General features: G+C 57.5%; 1 protein-coding gene across 8 annotated transcripts in view; it reads left to right on the top strand.

The window, feature by feature from the left end:
- Positions 1-19,372, top strand: part of ANKS1A (ankyrin repeat and sterile alpha motif domain containing 1A) — a 165,313-nt gene that overhangs the window by 131,664 nt on the left and 14,277 nt on the right. For 7 of the 8 annotated variants that reach the window (XM_065913196.1, XM_065913199.1, XM_065913195.1 and 4 more), the window contains 2 exons: positions 4,640-4,706; positions 9,630-9,736. In XM_065913196.1, the coding sequence (XP_065769268.1) occupies positions 4,640-4,706; positions 9,630-9,736 (174 nt within the window). Of the gene's footprint in view, positions 1-4,639; positions 4,707-9,130; positions 9,737-19,372 lie in introns of those variants that run through there. The other variant, XM_065913202.1, reaches the window with a different exon arrangement.

Consider the following 19,372-nt stretch of genomic DNA (forward strand, 5'->3'; position numbering starts at 1 on the left):
AGGTGTCAGGTGCCTTACCGTGTTAGGCGACGAGGCTGGCCTGGGCATTTAACAAATGGTAACTCATTTGTCACCGGGTCCCTTCATGTACCAGCTCTGGGCAAGGCACCGTGTGGCCTCTGGAAGAAACAGCTTGAGCCAGGATCCTCACCTTTATTGGTCCTCTCGTGTCCCCGGGACACACCATAAAACAGCTAGTGGGGAAGTTACAGTGCAAGCATGGGGCGTCTCCAGGCCAATAAAGGAGTCAGTCTCCAGGGCAGCAAAAGAGAGAGACGGCGGCCCCAGTCCTGGTGGTACAGGCCCAGCGGGAATGTGTTTTCCATCTCACGGGAGGGCCCTGAGGAGCTGTCCCTCGTGAGAGGGTCCTCGGGAGCTGACAGCTCCCTGGGCAACAGACGGGTGGGGGTTGGGGGGATATGTCTGACATTAGGAGTCAAATTCAGTTCCAGAAACACCTCCCTTCATGTTCCCGTTTGCTCCAAAAGGGGGAAGAAGGGCGATCCCTTTGCCTTCCTGCTCTCGGTGAGGCTCATCTTAGGACCAGATTGACTCCTGTTCCCCTGACGTTTTTGCACATGGAGCCCCTGCACATCGCCCTGGCTTCTCACCTGGGCCACCTCCTGGACGGGAGCCTTGCTGTCCCGAGGCTGTGGTTTTCCTTGGATTGCCTGTGCCCAACACACCTCTGGGGCATAGAAGACCCAACAAAGCCTGGGTGCTGTCTTCTCCCTCCCCTCACTCCCAGTGCCCATGGAAAAACCTGGCGTGATCTGAGTTGCTCCTGGCAGCCAGGTGATGGTGATGGGAGAGTGTACCTCTCTGTATGTGGAGTGTCTCTTCCTGTTGCCAGCCTGTGGGCACCAGGGTCCTGTGTTCTGAACCAGCAGATGGGAGAGGGCCTTGGCAGCAGGATCCCTAGTCTGTGGTTTTGGTTGTCTTCAGCTATACAGAGAACATATTTTATACAGCCTAGGTGAGGAAAAAAGGAAAGCCTGAATACTTGCTGAAAATGGAATATTTGCAAGCATTTTTTGAATAGATGAGTCCATTATGGTGATAACTTTCAGGCTTTACTAAACACAAATATAGGCTCTTTATAGGATTTACATGAAGTGCACTATTAAAGCGTGGCCATTTCCCACCTCTCTCCAAAAATGTCACGGACCCTAAGCAATAAAAAAAAACAGAGAATGTTGAACTGTTCCGTTCTCTTCTGCCAGCCTTTCCCCCCGACATTCCCCTGAGGTGCAGTGTGTTTCTGGGAAAAGAGCCTAGTCAGATTGTTTCTTAACTCAAGCCTCAATAGTTAAACTACCCAAAGTGTGAGGGTCAGAGCGGTATCTGTCTTCTATGGCTGCTCCTCTTTGTCTGGAAATGACCACATTCCCCCTTTGCTGGTCCTGGGGCCCCGGGGCTGTGGCAGTGGGAGGTGATGAGATGTTGAGGCTCCTCCAGTCTCCACAGCCCGGGCTGAGGGCCTGGGCAGGGATGTGCCAGTCTCTGCCCGCACGGACGTCACGGCCACTTCCCTGCTCACCCTGAGCTCTCACCAAGGCTGGAAGGGCCCCTGGGCTGCAAGTTGTTGGGAGAACTCTCAGATCCTCTGTAAACTAGAATCTTCTCAGCTGGCCTCAGCTACCGCAGTTCACAGAAAACAAAACACACTTTCTAGGTTGGGTGGCGTGGTCCTGAGTGTACCATGTGCACCTGCTTGCAGACTGAAGCACCCAGCAGCTGGGGAGGCTGGACTTTTCCTCGGCACTTGTAGTTGTCCTGAGGGCACCCCCTGGGGCATGCAGGAGGTACCCAGCTCTGCTCTCCCTGACTGTTAAAGGTCCTTTGGCGAAATGTCATGAACTGGGCAACCAGGAGACGCTGACTCTACAGACCAGTCAGGGCTTTGGTGTTAGGTGATTGATTGTATGATAATCATGAAATATATAATGTAGGTGACTTGACTTTATTTCAAAAGACACCTCGGAGTCACCTTCCACTTGAGCTTTTCCCACCCTGACGGTGTGGCCTTGGGAAAATAGCTTTTCATTGTTGGTGTTAATTAAGTGGACACTGTGCTTTTTTCATCAGGCAGCTGCCTATCTCACCATGAGCCAGGCCTGGTGGGTAGAAGGGCAGATAGAACACTCCAGATTCCATCCCTCCTGGTGTTTTCTGTGGTGGTTCTCCCTCATTCACCCCCTGAGGGATCCTGGCTGGTAGGGCCATTCTAGAGATAAGGACCCAACACCCCATATAAGGAAGTCTCCTCACCTTGGCAGCCTACTTTTCTCCTGTAAATGTGGAAAAGGAAAAGGAAGCACCTCAGCAGATCTCTATTGAGTGCCTGCTCTTTGCTCAGGTTTCAGGCTTCTGCAATATAATGACCGGTGAGTCATTAAATGCCAGGTTGGGCCTTGCGGCCTGGGAGTAGGAGAGCAGTTTATCTGGAAGGTAAGCGCTGTCTTCACATATCCCTAAGCCTTTTCTAGGGAAGAGGAGATGATTTTGGGGGGAGAAGTTTAAATCTGTAGAAAGACAAATATTACATAACCTGGTGCTTTCTGCAAACGGGGCGAACTGACTGGGAGAGTTAGGCAGGGCCCCGCCCCTGGGAGGTCTTTAGTCCGATTGTACTAAAGTGGTGTGGGAGTTGGGATTGTATGACCTGTGAGGTCCCTGCTGCTAACTCCAGATTCTGTGTCTGGAAGAAACATTCAGGAAATAACTAGGAATTAACTTACAGATGTACTTGGGTTCAAAGGTGTATTTGGAACAGTATTCATTGCAGCATTGTTTAGAAAGAGAGACGATTGGGAATGCCACACGTGTGCCTCCTCTCTGAAGACTGGTAAACACTAGCTGACTATATACCTTATCTGTTTAAAAAACAAAAAAAATGTTCTTTTTGAACTGTGGCAAGAATTCCAAAATGTATTAAGTGGAAAACCTGAGATGCAGAGCAGCACACTTGGAACAGCTCTATCAGTGTTGGGGGGTGGTGTGGAGTACATTCACATAATTGCTTACTTGCGGATAGATCTAAGATGCTTGAGAAGCTGGTTATGCTGGTTGCCTCCAGAGAGAAGAACTATAGGCAGCTGGGAGACAGGGGTCAGAAAGAGGCCTTTTGAATCTTTTGAATTTTGAATCAGGCGAATTATTACTTGTCAAAAAATAAATAATAATATGTTTTAAAACTTTATTAGATCAGAGTGCTGTGGACAATAGAGGGGAAGTGGGGAGCAAACTAACTTTTTATTGAGCATCTACTGAGAGCCAAGTCTTAAGCCAAACACACTTGAAAGGGGCAGGGCCAGAGAAGGGGGTGCTCTGGGGAGGGCTGGAGGGAAGGGGCCTTCTCTTGAAGGGGCGCGGCAGACCTGCTTCCCATGCCAACCTCTGGGCCGCCCGGTCGGTGAGGTTTGCTGCCCCGGTGAGAAGTGTTTCCTCCGCTTTCGCAGAGCTCGGGGCTGGAGTTCCTGTGCGCGTTAACAGGCAGTCGGGACTGCGTGCCTGCCTGAGCCAGCAGGCGTTCCTGTGGTGGAGGAGAAGACCTTCCTGGGCTCTGGCTGCCGGGTGGAGGATGCGCTTATCCCGTGTTGTTCAGCCAGGCTCACATGTGCTGCCTTTGTCTGCCAGCTGGAGGCTGCCTGGAGAGTTGTTATTTTTCTGACTGTCAGACCTAAGGCTCCTTACTTGCACTTAGAGGAAAAAGCATCCACGCCCTGGTACAGAAGGTCTTTTTTCCTTTCTTTAGAAAAACAGCAGTGAATGAGCTCATTATCACCACTACGCTGGGGGCCGGGGGCGAGGGGTGAGGGGCTTGTCCTCCTACCCCCGCCTGGTCCTGCCCCTGGCCAGGTTTCCCGGAGCAGGGGGCTTGGATCGGGCTCCGGGTGACCAATGCCAGATGGCTGGGACAGGTGGTCCACATGGGGGGCGATGCTGGAGACATCTGGCTGCTCAGAGACCAGCTCTGTGTGCTGTGGTCCAGGACACCTGTCTGCCCTCTTCTCCCCTCAATGCGGAGCTGTGTGCAGGACCACCCGCCTCCAGGGAGCAAAAGCTCCTCCATTCAGGGTTACCTGCTCATTCCGGGGCTCTACTGGTCTGAGCTCTGGAAAATGTCCCCACGACTCAGAGCTGGTGGTCATGCAGTAGCAATTAGCTGTTAGGTGCTTACAAATTACCAGGCTCTGCTCTGGGTGCTGGGGGTACAGCCCGGAACAGAGCTGGCACAGACTCCGTCCTCATGGAATTTAGACTCTAGCAGGAGCAGTAGAGGGTGCCTGCCCTGGCCTGCTCTTACACCCTCTACCCAGTCTCCACTGGGTCTGGAAAGGCTGGAGGGTGGGGGAAGTGATATATCAGTTGCCTTGGAAGGGAGGCTCTTAGGCGTTTCCAGTAACTGAGCCCCAATTGTTACCCACTCACTCCCTTCAGACCACCTTCAGGGGCTGGGGCCAGAGAAGAGCCTTTCTTGACCTGAACATGAGCTCTGAAACCTTGCAGTTTGATGCTGGACCTTGGCATCATCTGGAAGAGTCCTGGAGGCCTGCTCCTGCACATGCTGCTGGTGAGCTGGCAGTGTCTGACTTGAGCCTCACAGCCTGTCTTGTTCCTCTCTCTTCCATCTCAGATTGAGAAGATCATGAGCTCTATTGGAGAAGGGATCGACTTTTCTCAGGAACAGCAGAGGATCTCAGGTACCGTGCCATGCAGCCGTTTTCCCCACGGGACACAACCCTTTTCGCTCCCTTCTGGCTCAGACGTTTCTCTGACCCAGAAGACAGGGGTGAGCGAGGTCAGCCCAGACCACGTCACACTCTCGTCTACACCGCCCACCCAGCTGTGATTTTTAGGAGCCATGATTCCTTTTGCATAGTGGAGCGGAAAGTGGACAGAGGCATCTTAGGCTGACTGTGAGGAAGCTCCGTTTTAAAAAGGGAATGACTGTCACTATTATTTTCCTAAACGTGGGCCTTCTCTGGATGGCTCACTGTGGGTGCTCCTCGAGTTGGTCCCAGTGGCTCTGCCTCTCCCCGGGAACGTGGCTCGGGCCCTCCTGACCCATGACGGTGGCAGTGCCCTGGCGTGGGTTGTTCACCTGCATCGCCTGGAAGGGTTGGATTTGCTGCTCCCTCCTCGGGTCTGTTTCTCCATTTTTCCATTTATTCATGTTCACTTCAGAGCACTGTTACTTGGGGTATTCTTTTCATTTCAAAGCCCTACAGGTGAACTCTACCTCCGTTTCCTTTGTTTGAAACAAAGGCACTAGGGAGGCCCTACCTGCGCTGTTTTCCTTGGTGATAGAATTATGGTTACGCAGCTTGCTCAGGTGAGGTGATATTCTTACGGTGCCTCTCAGAGCATCTCTCACACCCTCCCCTCAAGCCTCCGAAGGCACCTTTCCACCAGGGCACCTGGGCGGACAGCAGCTTAGGAACTGGCCTCTTACCATCATCAGGGAAGGGTCCCTCTGCACTTAAGGGGCTGCTTCCTTGTTCATTCGGGAGCCTCCATCCAAGACTGACCTGTGAGCCCAGAGTGGAATGGGCCGTTCCAGCCTGGGCCTCTGGCCCCGGCAGGAAGTCTGGTGGACGACGGGGCAAGTGTGCACCTCAGCGAGGAAGCTGTGACTGAGGCCATGGACCTTGTGGGGGCCTCGGCCCTGTCTCAAAGCCTGATTCTAGATGCACGTGTGTCCAGGGCAAGGTGCTCTCTCCCCGAGCTCTCAGTTTCCTATCTATGACATTTGGATAATAGTACTTACCTCTTTTCATTTGTTAAGGATAAGTAATACATACAAATCTTTGAGGTAAAGCGGTGTTCAGTAAATAGTAGTGATGCCTGTTTTTGTCCATGAAACAATTACTTCCTCATGCTGAGAAATCCACTGGGTTCCTCGAGCCACCCTCCATTCAGCAGCGCTGTTCCCTGAGCTCTAGCAGAGAAGGCCCAGTTGGGTCGGGTCCATCTTCACTAGCCATGGATTATGCGGGACGTCTGCACAAGTGGCTCTTCTGGCTAAGAGTTTGTGGCTCTGTTTTGTGGCACTTGCCTACATACAGTCCGGGGAGCTTAATTATAGTTTGCAGGCTTTTCCAGGAGCAAGTGTTTATTGGGGATAATGTTTAGGACCGAGACAGACATTGTGGCCGTTTTCAAAGCTGTGCTTTAGGGGCAGCGGGGATGGGTTGGCTGCAGTCAGTTCAGTTGAGGCAGCTCTCTGCTTCCCTGTGCCTCTCTGCATCTGAGGAGCTTATATCAGTTGTGTGTGCTCAAGAGGCTGGTGCAGAAGCAGGCCGTTACCTCTTGGCTTTGGTGAATCAGGAGACGCGACAGCCCTTCTGGAAAACACTTTTGGAAGAGCCCTTCTTCTTGGAGTTGGTGACAGTGAGCCCTTTCCTTCCCCCTGTGGGCCCCACCCCCCAAATCTCACCCCCCATGAACTCATGTGAATGGCAAAAGGTGGTCCAGCTGCCCGCCTAGGTTTCTGGTCCCAACACAGTGTTTTTAGTAGCGCTGAGTAGCATCCTCCAGACCCCAGCTTGGGAAGTTGAGGGTGAGTACACAAAGGTGGCCCCCTGAGCAGAGGGTGCGTCCGCCCACACTGCAGAGTCCCAGCCTGCAGTGTCCGCGGGGTGGCCGGGTTCTGAAGGATGGAGTGGGGCTCGGGCCTGCCCGTAACCTCTGTCCGATGTGTCGGGGTGGGGGGGGACTTTCCCCAGGGCCTCAGGGAGCACCAGCCTTCAGCTAAGCCCTAAGTAGATTTCTTGTTCATTTTGAATGGTCAGCATCAGATTTCAAACTGTCCTTGGTTTCTGGGTCTAGGAGAGGAGCCCTGGACTCAGGGGTCACTGTCCCGGGAAGAGGAGCAGGCTCACAGGCAGGCAGCCCTTAGCTAAGCAGGGCGTTGCCGGCTGTGACTGGTTTTGCAGGGGATCGTGTCCTGAAAGCCGAGACCCCAAGATGGTGCTTGAATCACTCTTATTTGGGGCCGTGGGCCCCAGAGTGGCTGGCTCTGGAGCTGGTGACCTGTATCCCCGACAGGCCTGATCGCCAGCTCATCCCACTGTCAGGAGTCCAGGGAGGGCGGGCCTTGCCCGGCCCAGCCCACTCTGGCTGCTTTCATCAAAAGCCTGTGCTGTCCAGCCAGTGAAAGAAAACGCTTGACTTTCTTTTGCTGCAATCAGCCATTTCAGTGGTTGAGTAGGTGTGTCTGGGAGAGCAGCGGGCCAGCATGCTGGGGAGCGGGTGTCTCCCAGCACGTTTAGAGGGTGGCGTGTGGTCCCCGGGTTTGCGTCTGTGTACACGTTACTGCTTTTGTCTCCGTGGCTATACTGGAGGTTTGGTCCCGGTTTCTACTCGTCCTTGGTGCCCCCGTGCTATGTCCTCATCCTCCTGATTTTGATCAGCCTGCTGTGGGCCTGGCGCTTCTCTACTGGGTGCTCACGGCCTGGAGAGTCATTTCCTGAGTTGTTTGGTGCACTCACCTGAGAACTCTGTTGTCCTGTCCTTATTTTGTCACCTGTTTTTTGTGATACCTCCTGGCTTACCTTCTTGGCAGAGAGGCACAGTCATTCCTAAAGTGATTGGCGGGGGGTGACTTCACCTACAGGCTGTGCCCTCAGGACAGCGTCACTCCTCTGACCCCTGTCTGGCTGTCCTAGAAACTATCGGCCAAAACTGTAGGATGTTCCTTCTCTGTTCTCCCTGATCAGCTGTCTGCAGCCCCTGGAGCTGGAGGTAAAGTTTGGCCGTCTCTGGCTTTCGTACATGTGCACATTGGCCAACAGCAGATACTGGAGAATCTGTTGGAGAATCTGTCCTTTTGCTCCCGTGCTGGTTGCTGCTATCTCCTTTTCCCTTGGCGGCAGCAGCAGCAGCTTCTGCCACGACTGACGTCCGATCCCTGATGCATTTTCCTGAGCATGGAAGGGCGGGGGGAGGGGAGGGGAGGAGGGGGAGGGCCAGACGTTAAGAGAGTGAGCAAGGACTGTGGAGCCGGCAGCAGGCAGCGTGGAGCCCAGGAGCCTTCAGACAAAGCATTCTGCTGCGGCTCTGGACGCCTCACAGCCACCGGCAGCAGGCGGGACTGCGGCTGCCTGCCCAGGGGATTGTGAGCAGGAATGCATCAGCGGCCGGGGGACACTTGATTTCACAGGCACACAGAAGCCCGCTGCTGAGGTTCCTGGAGCAGACGACCCCGCTCCGGGGCAGGGGGGTCCCAGGCTGCCCCCAGACTCAGCATCCCACAGAGCTGCTACTGTGTGCATCGGGAGGCTGACCGCCAGGGCCCTGACCACCATCTGTTTTGCAGAGGACAGAGGAAGGGGAGCCTGGGACAGTGGGTCACCAGGGTCTCCTACCTAAACCAAGCCACTTGGCCTGCCTGCAGGGGCAGAAAGTGCTGGGAACACCAGAATGACTTTCACCGCGCCAAGGCTTCTCCGGAGGTGACGTTTTTGTAGTTGGTTCTCCTTTTTCCTTCTTTCATCTCTTCTTGCCCATGAGAACTGGAGTAGTAGATGGGGTTAAGGTGATCAGCTCAGAGCATCCACGGTCTTCCAGGAAGGGCTGAACTTCTTCCTGCACTCGCAGGCTCCCAGTCCTACCCAAGGAGCAGAGCAAATGAGGTCCTCCCTTTCATGTTCATCCTCAGAGGAGGGGGGCAAGCCCCGGAGACGCTGGGAAGACAGCTGCCGTCTTTATCACTCGGCCAGAGAGAGAGCAGCGCCGAACGGGAAATAGACTCGAGCCACACAGATGACAGAGGATGGCTGCCTTTCTCTGTTGTGTTGGGCTGGGTTTTGTCTTTAGCTGAGAGCTGGATCTGCCTGCCTGCTTTCCACCGGAGCAGGCTAGTCACGGGAACAGCCACCGTCGGAAGAGGAAGATGAACGCCCAGCCCCCGCCGCCCAGCCCCGCCCGGGAAGGCTGGCCCGTGGACAGCGACCTGGCCCGGGAGACGCCCCGCTCGCCGGCCGGAGTGTAGTGGGGTCCCGGCCCCCAGCCCTGGCCCATGCACCTGCCCGGCCCGCGCCGCCTTGAGCCTCTGCGCACGAAAGGCTGGTGGCCATGGTTTGCTTGTTCCGGGACTGCTGGGGGAAGACAAGTAAAAGTCTCCTTTCTCCGCGGGCCGGGGTCCTGCTGCTTGGGCTGCATGCGCTGGCTGCCCGGGGCCGGGCGCGGAGCCGTCGCTGTGCCTGTGTCCCTCCGCTGCATGAAGAGGCGCGCTCGCCCCTGACCGGCCTGGGCTGCAAGGTCGTGGGACTGGTCCCCCGTCCCCCGCCCCTTCTGGGGCCCGTGGGGACAGACTTTGTGAAATTCCTGCGTGCAGGCGGACGAGCGCCGACCCGGAGAGCCTGGGGGCTCGGCTCCCCTGGCCCCTGGGCTGTGGCCGTGCGGGCGCCGCGCGGCCCCCGGGCAGCCGGCCCCCGGGGGGCACGGGAGTGGGCGGCAGCCGCCCGGTGCCCTTGCGCGCTCGCCTGCCTCCGGTCCCGAGTGTGGCTGCTTCGTGGTGATGACGATGGTGTGGCAGTGTCGTCTGTCTGCCTCCGAGTGCCGCTGCTACCGCCTCGATGGTTTCTCCCTGTTCAAGCGTCTGCCGATTCCTCTCTCGTCAGGTGCGCGGCCGTTGGAACAGAGCGTCGGGGAGTGGCTGGAGGCCGTGGGGCTGCAGCAGTATGAAAGCAGGCTGCTTCTCAACGGCTTTGACGATGTCCGCTTCCTGGTGAGTGCCCAGCCCCGGGGGGTGGGGGTGGGGCGCTCCCACACCCCAGGGAAGAGGGGCCGCACGGCTGAGACCCGACGGTGTCCAGCGTGGCCCCGCATTCTCAGCACTGCCCTGGGAGAACTCTGCAAGTTCGCCCCGGAGTAGTGTCCCTAACACATCCCTTGGTCCAGTCCTGTCTCCCTCTCAGATCCCAGCCAGATGCCAGAAGCTCCCTTTGTTCCCCAAAACTTTACCGTCAAGCCTGTGGTCACTGAAGTCTGCAGGTTTCCAGCAGGAAGGCCTGGTAACCAGCCGGTGACCTCGCGGGTAGCCCAGAGGAGAGACTGAACAGGGGTGGGAAGGATGGGCTGCTTTACTGAGGTGTAACTTCGCACTGTTCTTGCAAAGCACAACAGCTCGCAAAGAAAGAAAAACCTAAGTGTCCTCTCTGTGGAGCAGGGGCCCGTCAGGACCCTGGGTCCAGACCCAGGGCTCCCTGTGCAGGTCCAGGAAGCAGCTGTGGGCGGCCTGCCCATGCCCAACCCTCCTCTGGAAGCCCTCCCCAGATGTGCTCACAGGCGGGTCGGGCGGGGGCTTCGGCTCAGGTCCTTGGCAGTCCTGGCTGTCCCAGGGCGGGCGTCCACGCAGTGGTGGGGGCAGAGCTGATGCTTCCTGTTAGCGCTTTGGCTGCAGGGAGGCGCTCACTGACCCTCCCAGCAGCCCTGAGATGTGCGCTCACATCTATGGGAACTGGGGGTAGGACATGAGCCTGCCACTCCGATCCGAGGGTCCTGCTTCACTGCCACGCACGCAGCCTGCTTCTTACTGGTGGCTGAGGGGCGTGGGAGAGGTGCCTTTTATATGCTTGAAGTCGCCTTCTTGCCCGCGCTGTGTTGGGAGCTGGTTTGAGGTTCCTTGCTTCCTGGTGGACCTGTCCCGCCTCTCACGATTTCCAGGGTGCAGTCCTGAGTGGACACTGAGGTGCCTCCGCTCCCTGAAGCAGATCCCTGACCACCCAGCCCCCTCGGCCGCCGTGATTGAGGGTGATGGTCAGTGAACCCAGGGCTCCCCCTGCCCTTTCCTGTCCAGCGTGGGTCTCTTTAGGGTTCTCACTGATGGGGTGGCATTGGGCACCTCCCAAGTAGTGGGCCACCCAGGGAGCTGCCCGAGGCACTATAGGGGACCTTGACTGGGACAGCTCACCTCACCAGGCTGCCTCTGTCCCAGGGCAGACAGTGAAGCCTGCTGCAAACCACCCTTCCTGAGCCGACTTGAGGCCAGTTATTTTTCAGCTTTTAAAGATACTAAGTTTTAAATTTTTTTTTTTTTTAAGTTGAACTGAGTATATTTATGGTTCTTACAACCTAATGCCTGACTTACCATGTTCCTTGGGGAAGGCCAGTAAACCCAAAACAGAGGTGGGCGTTCAGCCAGTAAGGGCGGGCACTGGGCCCTTGGTGCCGGCCAGTGAGGGGCCTTCCGTCTCTGAGCACGGCCCTTCCTCAGACTGACCGCCAGAGAGGGAGGGTTGCCGTGGGCGTCCCCTCCCTGCGCTGAGGGATCTTAGAGGCTGAGCTCCTGACTTTTCACCCCTCCTCTTGCTGGTCTGGAAAGGTTAAGGTTCCCATTCCGTGAGTATAAAGACTCCTTTAAAACTGCTTCTCTTAAGAAAAAACAAAACAAACAAAACTGCTTCTCTGCCCCGCCTTGTGCTCCGACCAGAAAGTAGCTGGGCAGGCGCCTGGGGAAGAAGTGTGGCCCTGGGCCAGACGTCCACGCACGATGCGGGGCCTCTGTTGGAACACATCTGTGCTGTTTGGGAAGGGGCTCATTGAGGGAGGCCCGCAGCTCAGTTCTTCCAGGGCCTTCCTGGCCGCTCCTGCTACCCTGGGTGCAAGCCGTTCCCCTCTGTCCTCTCAGCTCCAGAGGGGCAGCTGGCAGGCAGGAAGGCTGATTGCACCTTAGTCTACCATGTCACTTCTCAGGCCTTCAGTGGCCTGAGTGGCCGTGCACAGTGTCCTGGGTAATTGCATGTAAGTTGCCAGATGGGCTGCAAGGCTAATTAAGCTTTAGTAACCAGAAAAGAGAGGAAGAAGACACGTAAGCAGGGAGTGTCTTGTTTAGAAACATTTGCTCTTTGCATATGGTATAACTTATACTGCATTTGCTGGTGGCATTATCCCTGTGTGGTTTGGTTTTCAGTAGGTTGTAAATGTCTCCCTTCATGCTGAAATGCCTGGGAGACTCTTCTACAAGATGCACAAGTGGCTCCCAGGAAGCCAGCCAGGCTCTAGATGTAGTAGGAACGTCTTGAGACCAAGGGCTGCTATGGAATCTCCCTGTGACGGGATCCTCTGAGCTGTGGGAGGAGTCTAGGGCGTTTGCGAGAGCCACTGCTCCCTCTCAGGGTAGAAGGGACCTTAACCCCACGTGGTCTCATCCTCCGCTCTGTGCCCGAGGTCCTTCCAGATGAGCTCTGCCCTTTTCCCAGTGACGGGCCCGCCCCCTTGCAAAGGCACAGTCCCTTCACGCTCTGCATCGCTCAGGCTGGTTTAGACCATTCTTTATATTGAGCCAAATCTGTTTCCTTGTGGCTTCTGTCCCTGGTTCCAGGTTTACTTTAGGGGGCCACGCAGAGCACACTTAGGCCGTGAGAAAATGGAAGATCTCTGTCACAGCCTCCTGGGTCCTGTCTTGTCTGAGCCCAACACCCTCTTTCCCTTGGCTCTTCCTCCTGTGATGTGAGACCTGGGCTGGATGAGTGAGCGCTGAAATTGGAACTTGATTCACACTCTCTTGCCCGCAGGGGGCAGGGGCAGGGCAGCCGGGGCTGCCAGGCGCCCCCAGGGTGATGGGGCTGACCCTGACCCTGGAGCCAGGGTGGGAAGTCCAGCTCACACATCTGCCTGCCCGCCCTCGGCGCGAAGCCAGTTCCATTTGTTTCACCACAAATCTTGTCCACAGGAAATGCGCTTTTTCAGGAGAAGGGAGGAAATGCATTTAATCAGCACGGAAAGAAGGTAATTGGTGGTTGGCGAGTGTGTAGCTGAAGCACGCTGGTGCAGGTCTGGTATCTGGGACTCGGCCTGACTGCTCGCTGGAGTGTCGTGGAGTCAGCAGCGGTGCTCCTCATGCTGGGGCTGGGTGGACGTTTAGAAAGGCTCTCAAGACTGTCTCATGTGGAGAAGCATTCACCTTGGAGTGTTGAGTGAAGAAACTGAGACACAAAAATCTGTGTGCAACGTATTCTTAATTTTCAAAATAGGAAATATTTCGAAGTGCAGGGAGTAAGCCAAAAATGTATTCCACGGTTTGTTATCTCAGGGGGATTATGGCTTTGTTTTCTGAGAGTGAAATAGATTTTCTGCATTTCCTACAAGGAATGGATCTGACATCAGCTAAGCAGATAGTGTAGGCATCTTAAGGAATTTGACTGCCTAGCTGGGAGAACGCGCACACAGGGCACTGGTAACAGCGGCGAGTGCTAAGTGCTGGGCGCGGAGGTGGCGCCTCACTTACCCAGGGTTCACCGCCTGCTGGGCACCGAGCTGGCGCCCAGCCCTGAGGCGGGTGCCCATCAAGTCACAGACAGGGCCCTGGGCCCAGAGGGTGGAGGAACTGCCAGGAAGTGACAGAGCTGGGACACTCTCCCAGAGCTGTCTGACTTTGAACCCCTGCATTCCCCATGCCATCCTGGGGGTTTTGTAGAGGCTGCAGGAGCCGGAAGTACTCTAGGGAGAGGCCCCCACTGTCTGTGGTCAACTCGAGGTCAGCTCGAGGGCAGAGGTGGGCAGGGCCCAGAGAGGGCAGCGAGGAGGGCTGGGCCTGATGTAGAAGGACCCCAGAAGCCACACTCTGGGCAGCCCCCACAATCTCTGAGCCCTGGATGTAGGGGCGGGATCCTGTAGTTATGCTGTCGCCAGGCAGGGCATCAGGGAGTCAAGGTGCCCACTGGGCAGCCTGGGGGGGTGGGCAGCGGGCACATGGCAGGGGATCGAGGCTGGAGTTTGGACAGGCAGAAAACGGGAAGGAATCCAGCAGCAGCTCAGGCTGGGCTGGAAAGCACAGAGGAGGGCTGAGCGGCAGGCCTATGTCTCTCCAGGGCAGCGCTGGGGAGGCCTCGTGTGCCGCCCGTCAGTTTATTTCTCCCCTCTGCCCGTGTTTTCCTTCTGTTTATGTGCCAACTGGCCCCACGTGTAGGGGAGAGGTGGCGGGTGAAGAGGACCAGGTCCTGTGAGCGCTCAGGGCACGAGCTTGGCTGGGGGCTCCTTCTGCACTGGCTTCTGTGAAGCTTCCCAACCAGGTCCCCAGGCCCTCAAGCCCCCAGATCAGCCTCACTGTTCACCCCAGAAGCCAGGCTGTGCCCTTGGGTTCCCGCCCAGGCTCCCCCCGCAGCTCCTCATCCCCCCGCTCTGACGTCCCTCCTTTTGCCTCTCCCTGCCCTGCGGTCAGGCTGCCTCCCCGCCTCGACGTCTCTCCACCAGCCTGGCTCGTCTCCGCAGAGCGCTTGGGGAGCTGATGGCTCTGGGGCGGGGGCATTTCTGTGCCCCCGTGTATAGCAGGGAAAGAGGGAGAGTTTCCTCGCCTGGGTCATTGGAGAGGTGTGGAGCTAAGGCTTTGAAAGGAATCAGTTCAGTTCAGTCGCTCAGTCGTGTCCGACTCTTTGCGACTCCATGGACTGCAGCACACCAGGCCTCCCTGTCCATCACCAACTCCTGGAGCTTACTCTTTTGGAAGGAATATTCTTAGACAAGTGCGGATCTTGCCTCCTGGGCTAACTCAGTTCTGTGGTCACTGAAGAACTTAGCTCCTCGGTGTCCCAGAGGTTGCTGCTTCCTTGTCTGCGGAGCCCTTGAACTTGAGACCAGAGCCAGGCTCCCTTTGCGCCCTTCCCAGCGCTTGCACTCTCTTGCTCCCCCTGGAGTTACCCAGAGGGCCAGCAACTGGAGTTCCTTAGCATCCAGCTCCGCGTGCCCCCATGCGGCACTGGCCTGCTCCCACCACCTTCATAGTGGAGTTTGAGAGCTGTGTTCATGTCTGTTAATTTAACTAACTGCACTTAGGATGGAATTGGAGTGGTGAACACGTCCTGTCCTGTAGCTTCCGGGTCCGGGGTCTCGGAGTGAGTGGCCGCTGGGGGCTGAGCCTGGCGTCTCAACACGTCTCTGTGTCCAGTTGGTCGACCTCACAGGGTGCATGTGCAGGAGTGCTGCAGGCCGAGCAGTAGGGCCCGTGTGTCCCTGCGCACGTCAGTCAGGTGTCCCTGAGGCCCGTCTCGACTCTCAGGCTCCGTGGACAGCACCCAGGACCCCAGGAGTGTCACTTGCTCAAGGCTGCTCCTCAGGCAGCAGCTGACCTGTGACTAGAAGCCAAGTCTCCTGGGCCCAGAGCTGTACCCTCGCCTCCCGCTCTGGTCCCCTGCACCCCCCTCTCCCAATCAGATGCTGTGACTGGACCACAGGTCAGCACATTCCCCAGAGGTGAAGCCAGTGGGCTCGGCCAGCGCAAGGCACCCATCTGGGCCAGGCAGACCATTCTGTCCACACACTGTATCGGGGGCCATTCTACAAAAGGCTGGGAGAGGAGCTGGTGGGGCTCAGGCCCTGGGAACCTCCTGGCATTGGCTTGAGGCCCACCAGAGCCCTCTGGACCTCCACCCTCAGGGAAGCGCCAGGGCCTCGGGCAGCTGGCTGAGGTCACATTTGAGGAAACTGGATGGGGAAAAGCTTAGGAGGAAACATGGGGCCTAATTACCTGCCCTGAGAAGCAGCTGGGAGTCAGGAGACCTGGGTTTCCTCCAGGTCCCCTGCATGATTTCAGGCAGGTTTCTCTGTACCCCCGACCCATCCTTGTCCCCACGGGATCTCATTTGACTGCTTCCTTCTGCACGTAAGCTCTGAAGAGGGCACAGCCTTGGCTGTGGTCACCCAGAGCAGCCACTGAGACTGGCCGTAGCTGAGTGTGAGAACGTGAGGTGGGAAGGTGGCAGAAGCAGAGATCAGCTTTGTCCTAGACACGCGAGGTGAAGCCTGCTTTGGATGGTCTTGGATCCAGGCCCCTTGACTCTCACTGACCTGGGCCTGCACTGGTGACTTGACGTGACTATGGCATCTTGACCTCAGATAAGGCCTCAGAAAGGAAGACATTCAGGGGCAATGGGCAGCATATGGGCGGGAGGATACTGTGCCTGGTACAGAGAGAAGGGGGACCCTGGGGGCCTTTCTGGGAGAACAGGGGCCATCAGGGGTGTGGCTTCCCTCCACTGGGGAGGAGAGCCATCTCTGACAGCACACCCACACCCCCAGAGACTGACTGGGGGAGATGGCCTCTGGCTTGCAGATCTAGGAGCTGGTAGCATTTGCACTTCACCCTCACCGTAGAGCTAGTTGCTCCCAGTCACCCTTGGCGTTCTGTCTCTCCTGCTGAGGACAGGGCTGGGCAGGGCGGGATGGGGGTCAAGACTGAGCTGCTCCTGTTGCCGAGGATGGTGAGCTTTTTGTAGGGCACCCGTGAACTAGGGAACGCATCAGTCTGGGAAGTCCTGTGACCACGCCGCAGGGAGGCAGGGGTCAGTGAGGCCAGGCCACGGTGAAGAGGCGCACATAGGAAGAGCTGCGGAATGCTGATTCCAGCCGGCAGGTCAGCGTTCAGCGCCGGGGATTCATTACTTAACCTGCACGGGCGGGTGGCTTTGTTCCTGTCTATAAAGTTCTGACTTTGTAAGGGATTTGAACCCAGTTCTTCTTTGACTGCACTGGGTCTTGTTGCTCCGTGCGTGAGAGGGGGGGCTCCTCTCGAATTTCAGCGTGTGGGCCTCTCTTGCAGTGGCTTCTCTTTGTTGTGGCGCGTGGGCCGCAGTAGCTGTGGCGGGGGCCCCGGAGCATGGGCTCAGCGGCTGTGTCGGGGGCCCCTGGAGCACGGGCTCAGCCGCTGTGTCGGGGGCCCCTGGAGCGCGGGCTCAGCGGCTGTGGCGGGGGCCCCGGAGCGCGGGCTCAGCGGCTGTGGCGGGGGCCCCGGAGCACGGGCTCAGCGGCTGTGTCGGGGGCCCCTGGAGCGCGGGCTCAGCGGCTGTGGCGGGGACCCCGGAGCGCGGGCTCAGCGGCTGTGGCGGGGGCCCCTGGAGCGCGGGCTCAGTGGCTGTGGCGGGGGCCCCGGAGCACGGGCTCAGCCGCTGTGGCGGGGGCCCCTGGAGCGCGGGCTCAGCGGCTGTGGCGGGGGCCCCGGAGCGCGGGCTCAGCGGCTGTGGCGGGGGCCCCTGGAGCGCGGGCTCAGCGGCTGTGGCGGGGGCCCCTGGAGCGCGGGCTCAGTGGCTGTGGCGGGGGCCCCGGAGCGCGGGCTCAGCGGCTGTGGCGGGGGCCCCGGAGCGCGGGCTCAGCGGCTGTGGCGGGGGCCCCTGGAGCGCGGGCTCAGCGGCTGTGGCGGGGACCCCGGAGCGCGGGCTCAGCGGCTGTGGCGGGGGCCCCGGAGCACGGGCTCAGCGGCTGTGGCGGGGGCCCCTGGAGCGCGGGCTCAGCGGCTGTGGCGGGGGCCCCGGAGCGCGGGATCGGCAGCTGTGGCACGCAGGTTTAGTTGGTCCGCAGCGTGTGAGATCTTCACCCCTGGATCAGGGTTCGGACTGGTGCCCCTGCATTGCACAGTGGGTTCCCAGCTACTGGGACCACCAGGGGAGCCCAGAACCCACGTCTTACTCGTTTATACCACAGCTGCTTTGCTCAGTAGGGAGAGCACAGGAAGCCCTCGACCCCTGAACAAGTGGACGCATGATGCTTCAGGGAGCATGGCTTCTATTTTCCATCATTATTCAGACTCGTAGGCCACAGAGGCTAGCAGCAGAGCCCGGCCCCGCTTCGCTGCCTCTTCCTTCTCCAGTGGCCCTCCCCACACTCCCTGGATCTGGGGCTGTGGTCTGGGAAGGACGTGTGCACTGCTCCCTGTCCCTCCTAGCCCACCCACCACCGTGTGCCTGTGGTCACTCAGCCTGGGAGGGTGGTCCTGGCTCAGACCAGGGTCCTGTCCTGCTCCATGCTCAGTGACCTGCGCCCAGATGACTGTGCCCGCAACAGCTCTGTTGCTGTGGCCAGTAACATGTTCTGGGGACTGCAGAAGACTGTATGCAAAGGAGGAGCCGAGATGCCCAGTGGCGGGTGAAATTATGGGATGCACACACACTGGAGAGCATGCAGTTGTTGTGGGAGTCCATGACAGATGGCTAAGTGTGCACAGGTGTGTCAGCGTGTGAAAAAGCAGGTTAAGTAAATAATATATAGACCACCGTCCCAATTTTGCCAAAATATTGTCACTGAAAAGACTTCACCCAGATGGTAAGCGTAGTCCCCCACCCCCACCAAAGGTAATGGATTTATAAGTGGCTTTTACATTTTTCTTTATACTTTTTTATTTTCAGAATTTTCAAAAATAGACTTATATAACTTTTCTATTTAGAAAAAAATTTTTTTCTCCTTTAACATGAGGGAGATATTGAAGCAGGGCCCAGTGGAAATCCCCAAAACCCTGGGATGCAGAGAGAGCATAAGTATCACATTGAACCAGCCAGGGTCCGGGGAAGCGCTGAGCTGCCCCCTTGGCGGCCAGCGGCTCTGGAGGAGGCCGGAGTCCCCAGTGATGGGGTTGCTGACCTAGCTGCTCAGGTGTTGAGGAACCTTCTTAGCGACTCAGGCTGACCCCACAGATCAGTACAGTCAGGGGGGTGGTGACTGTCAGCCGCTCAGCACACTCAGCTGGCTCTCCCCTCCCCTAATTTGAGAAATTCTGCTCCTAAGGTCTTCAGCTGCATTCTGTGTGCATCAAGGCAAGCCCCCCACCCCTCATCCCAGCACACTTACCCTTCTGGAGCAGCTCTTCCCACCTTCCCTGTTCCTCGAGGCCCAGGAAAGACTAGGGGGCGGGGAGGGGGAGAAGATCACTGCCAGGCTTTTCCCCGGAGGCCCAGTCAGACTGGGGACAGTAGCTCAGTCTCATTCTTTCTCCCCCAAGAGAGGAGGTTTCAGCCTTTGGTTTGTTTGTTTGTTTTTTTATGATTCCTGGCAGGGTAAATGGCTGAATGATTGTCTGAGAAGAGAGAGAGGTCACAGAATATGGAAATAAGGCTGGAGGGGGCGGGCCGAGTGGAGAGTCTGGAACCACTGCTGAGGGACGAAACCCCTCCCGAGGAAGCCAGTCTAGGTCAGCTCTGCCCAGCGGACCCTCTCCCATCAGAGCTCACAGGCCTTTGTGGAGCAGAGGTCAAGGCCTGCCAGAGCTGATGCTGGCCGTGTCGGGGCGAGGGGGGCAGAGCCCAGGTGTGCCTTTCCACGAGCCGGCAGGCTGCACGCGCACGCCTCTCCAGGAGGAGGCGTTGCTCCCGCCTGTCCCCTCTCCCTTAGGGGTGGAACCCAACCCAGCCAAGCCTCAGCAGTTCTGCTTCAGATGTCACTTAGACTTGGAAACTTGATTAAACTCTCAGGCAGTCTCTGTTCACTGAGCTGTTCTCGGTTGGCTCCCTAACTGTTCGCTCACTGGGAACTTGAACGCAGGCTGGCATATAGTCAGCTCTTGGCCAGCATGAGTGTGGCAGGAGGTAAACCAAGTAGGAGGTCCCTTTCCCCATAAACCTCCTGTGAAAAGGTTTCTTCCTCAGCCAGGAGGGTGGAGTAA

This window comes from Muntiacus reevesi, chromosome 20 (genome assembly GCF_963930625.1).
Source record: "Muntiacus reevesi chromosome 20, mMunRee1.1, whole genome shotgun sequence".
Taxonomy (NCBI): Eukaryota; Metazoa; Chordata; class Mammalia; order Artiodactyla; family Cervidae; genus Muntiacus; species Muntiacus reevesi.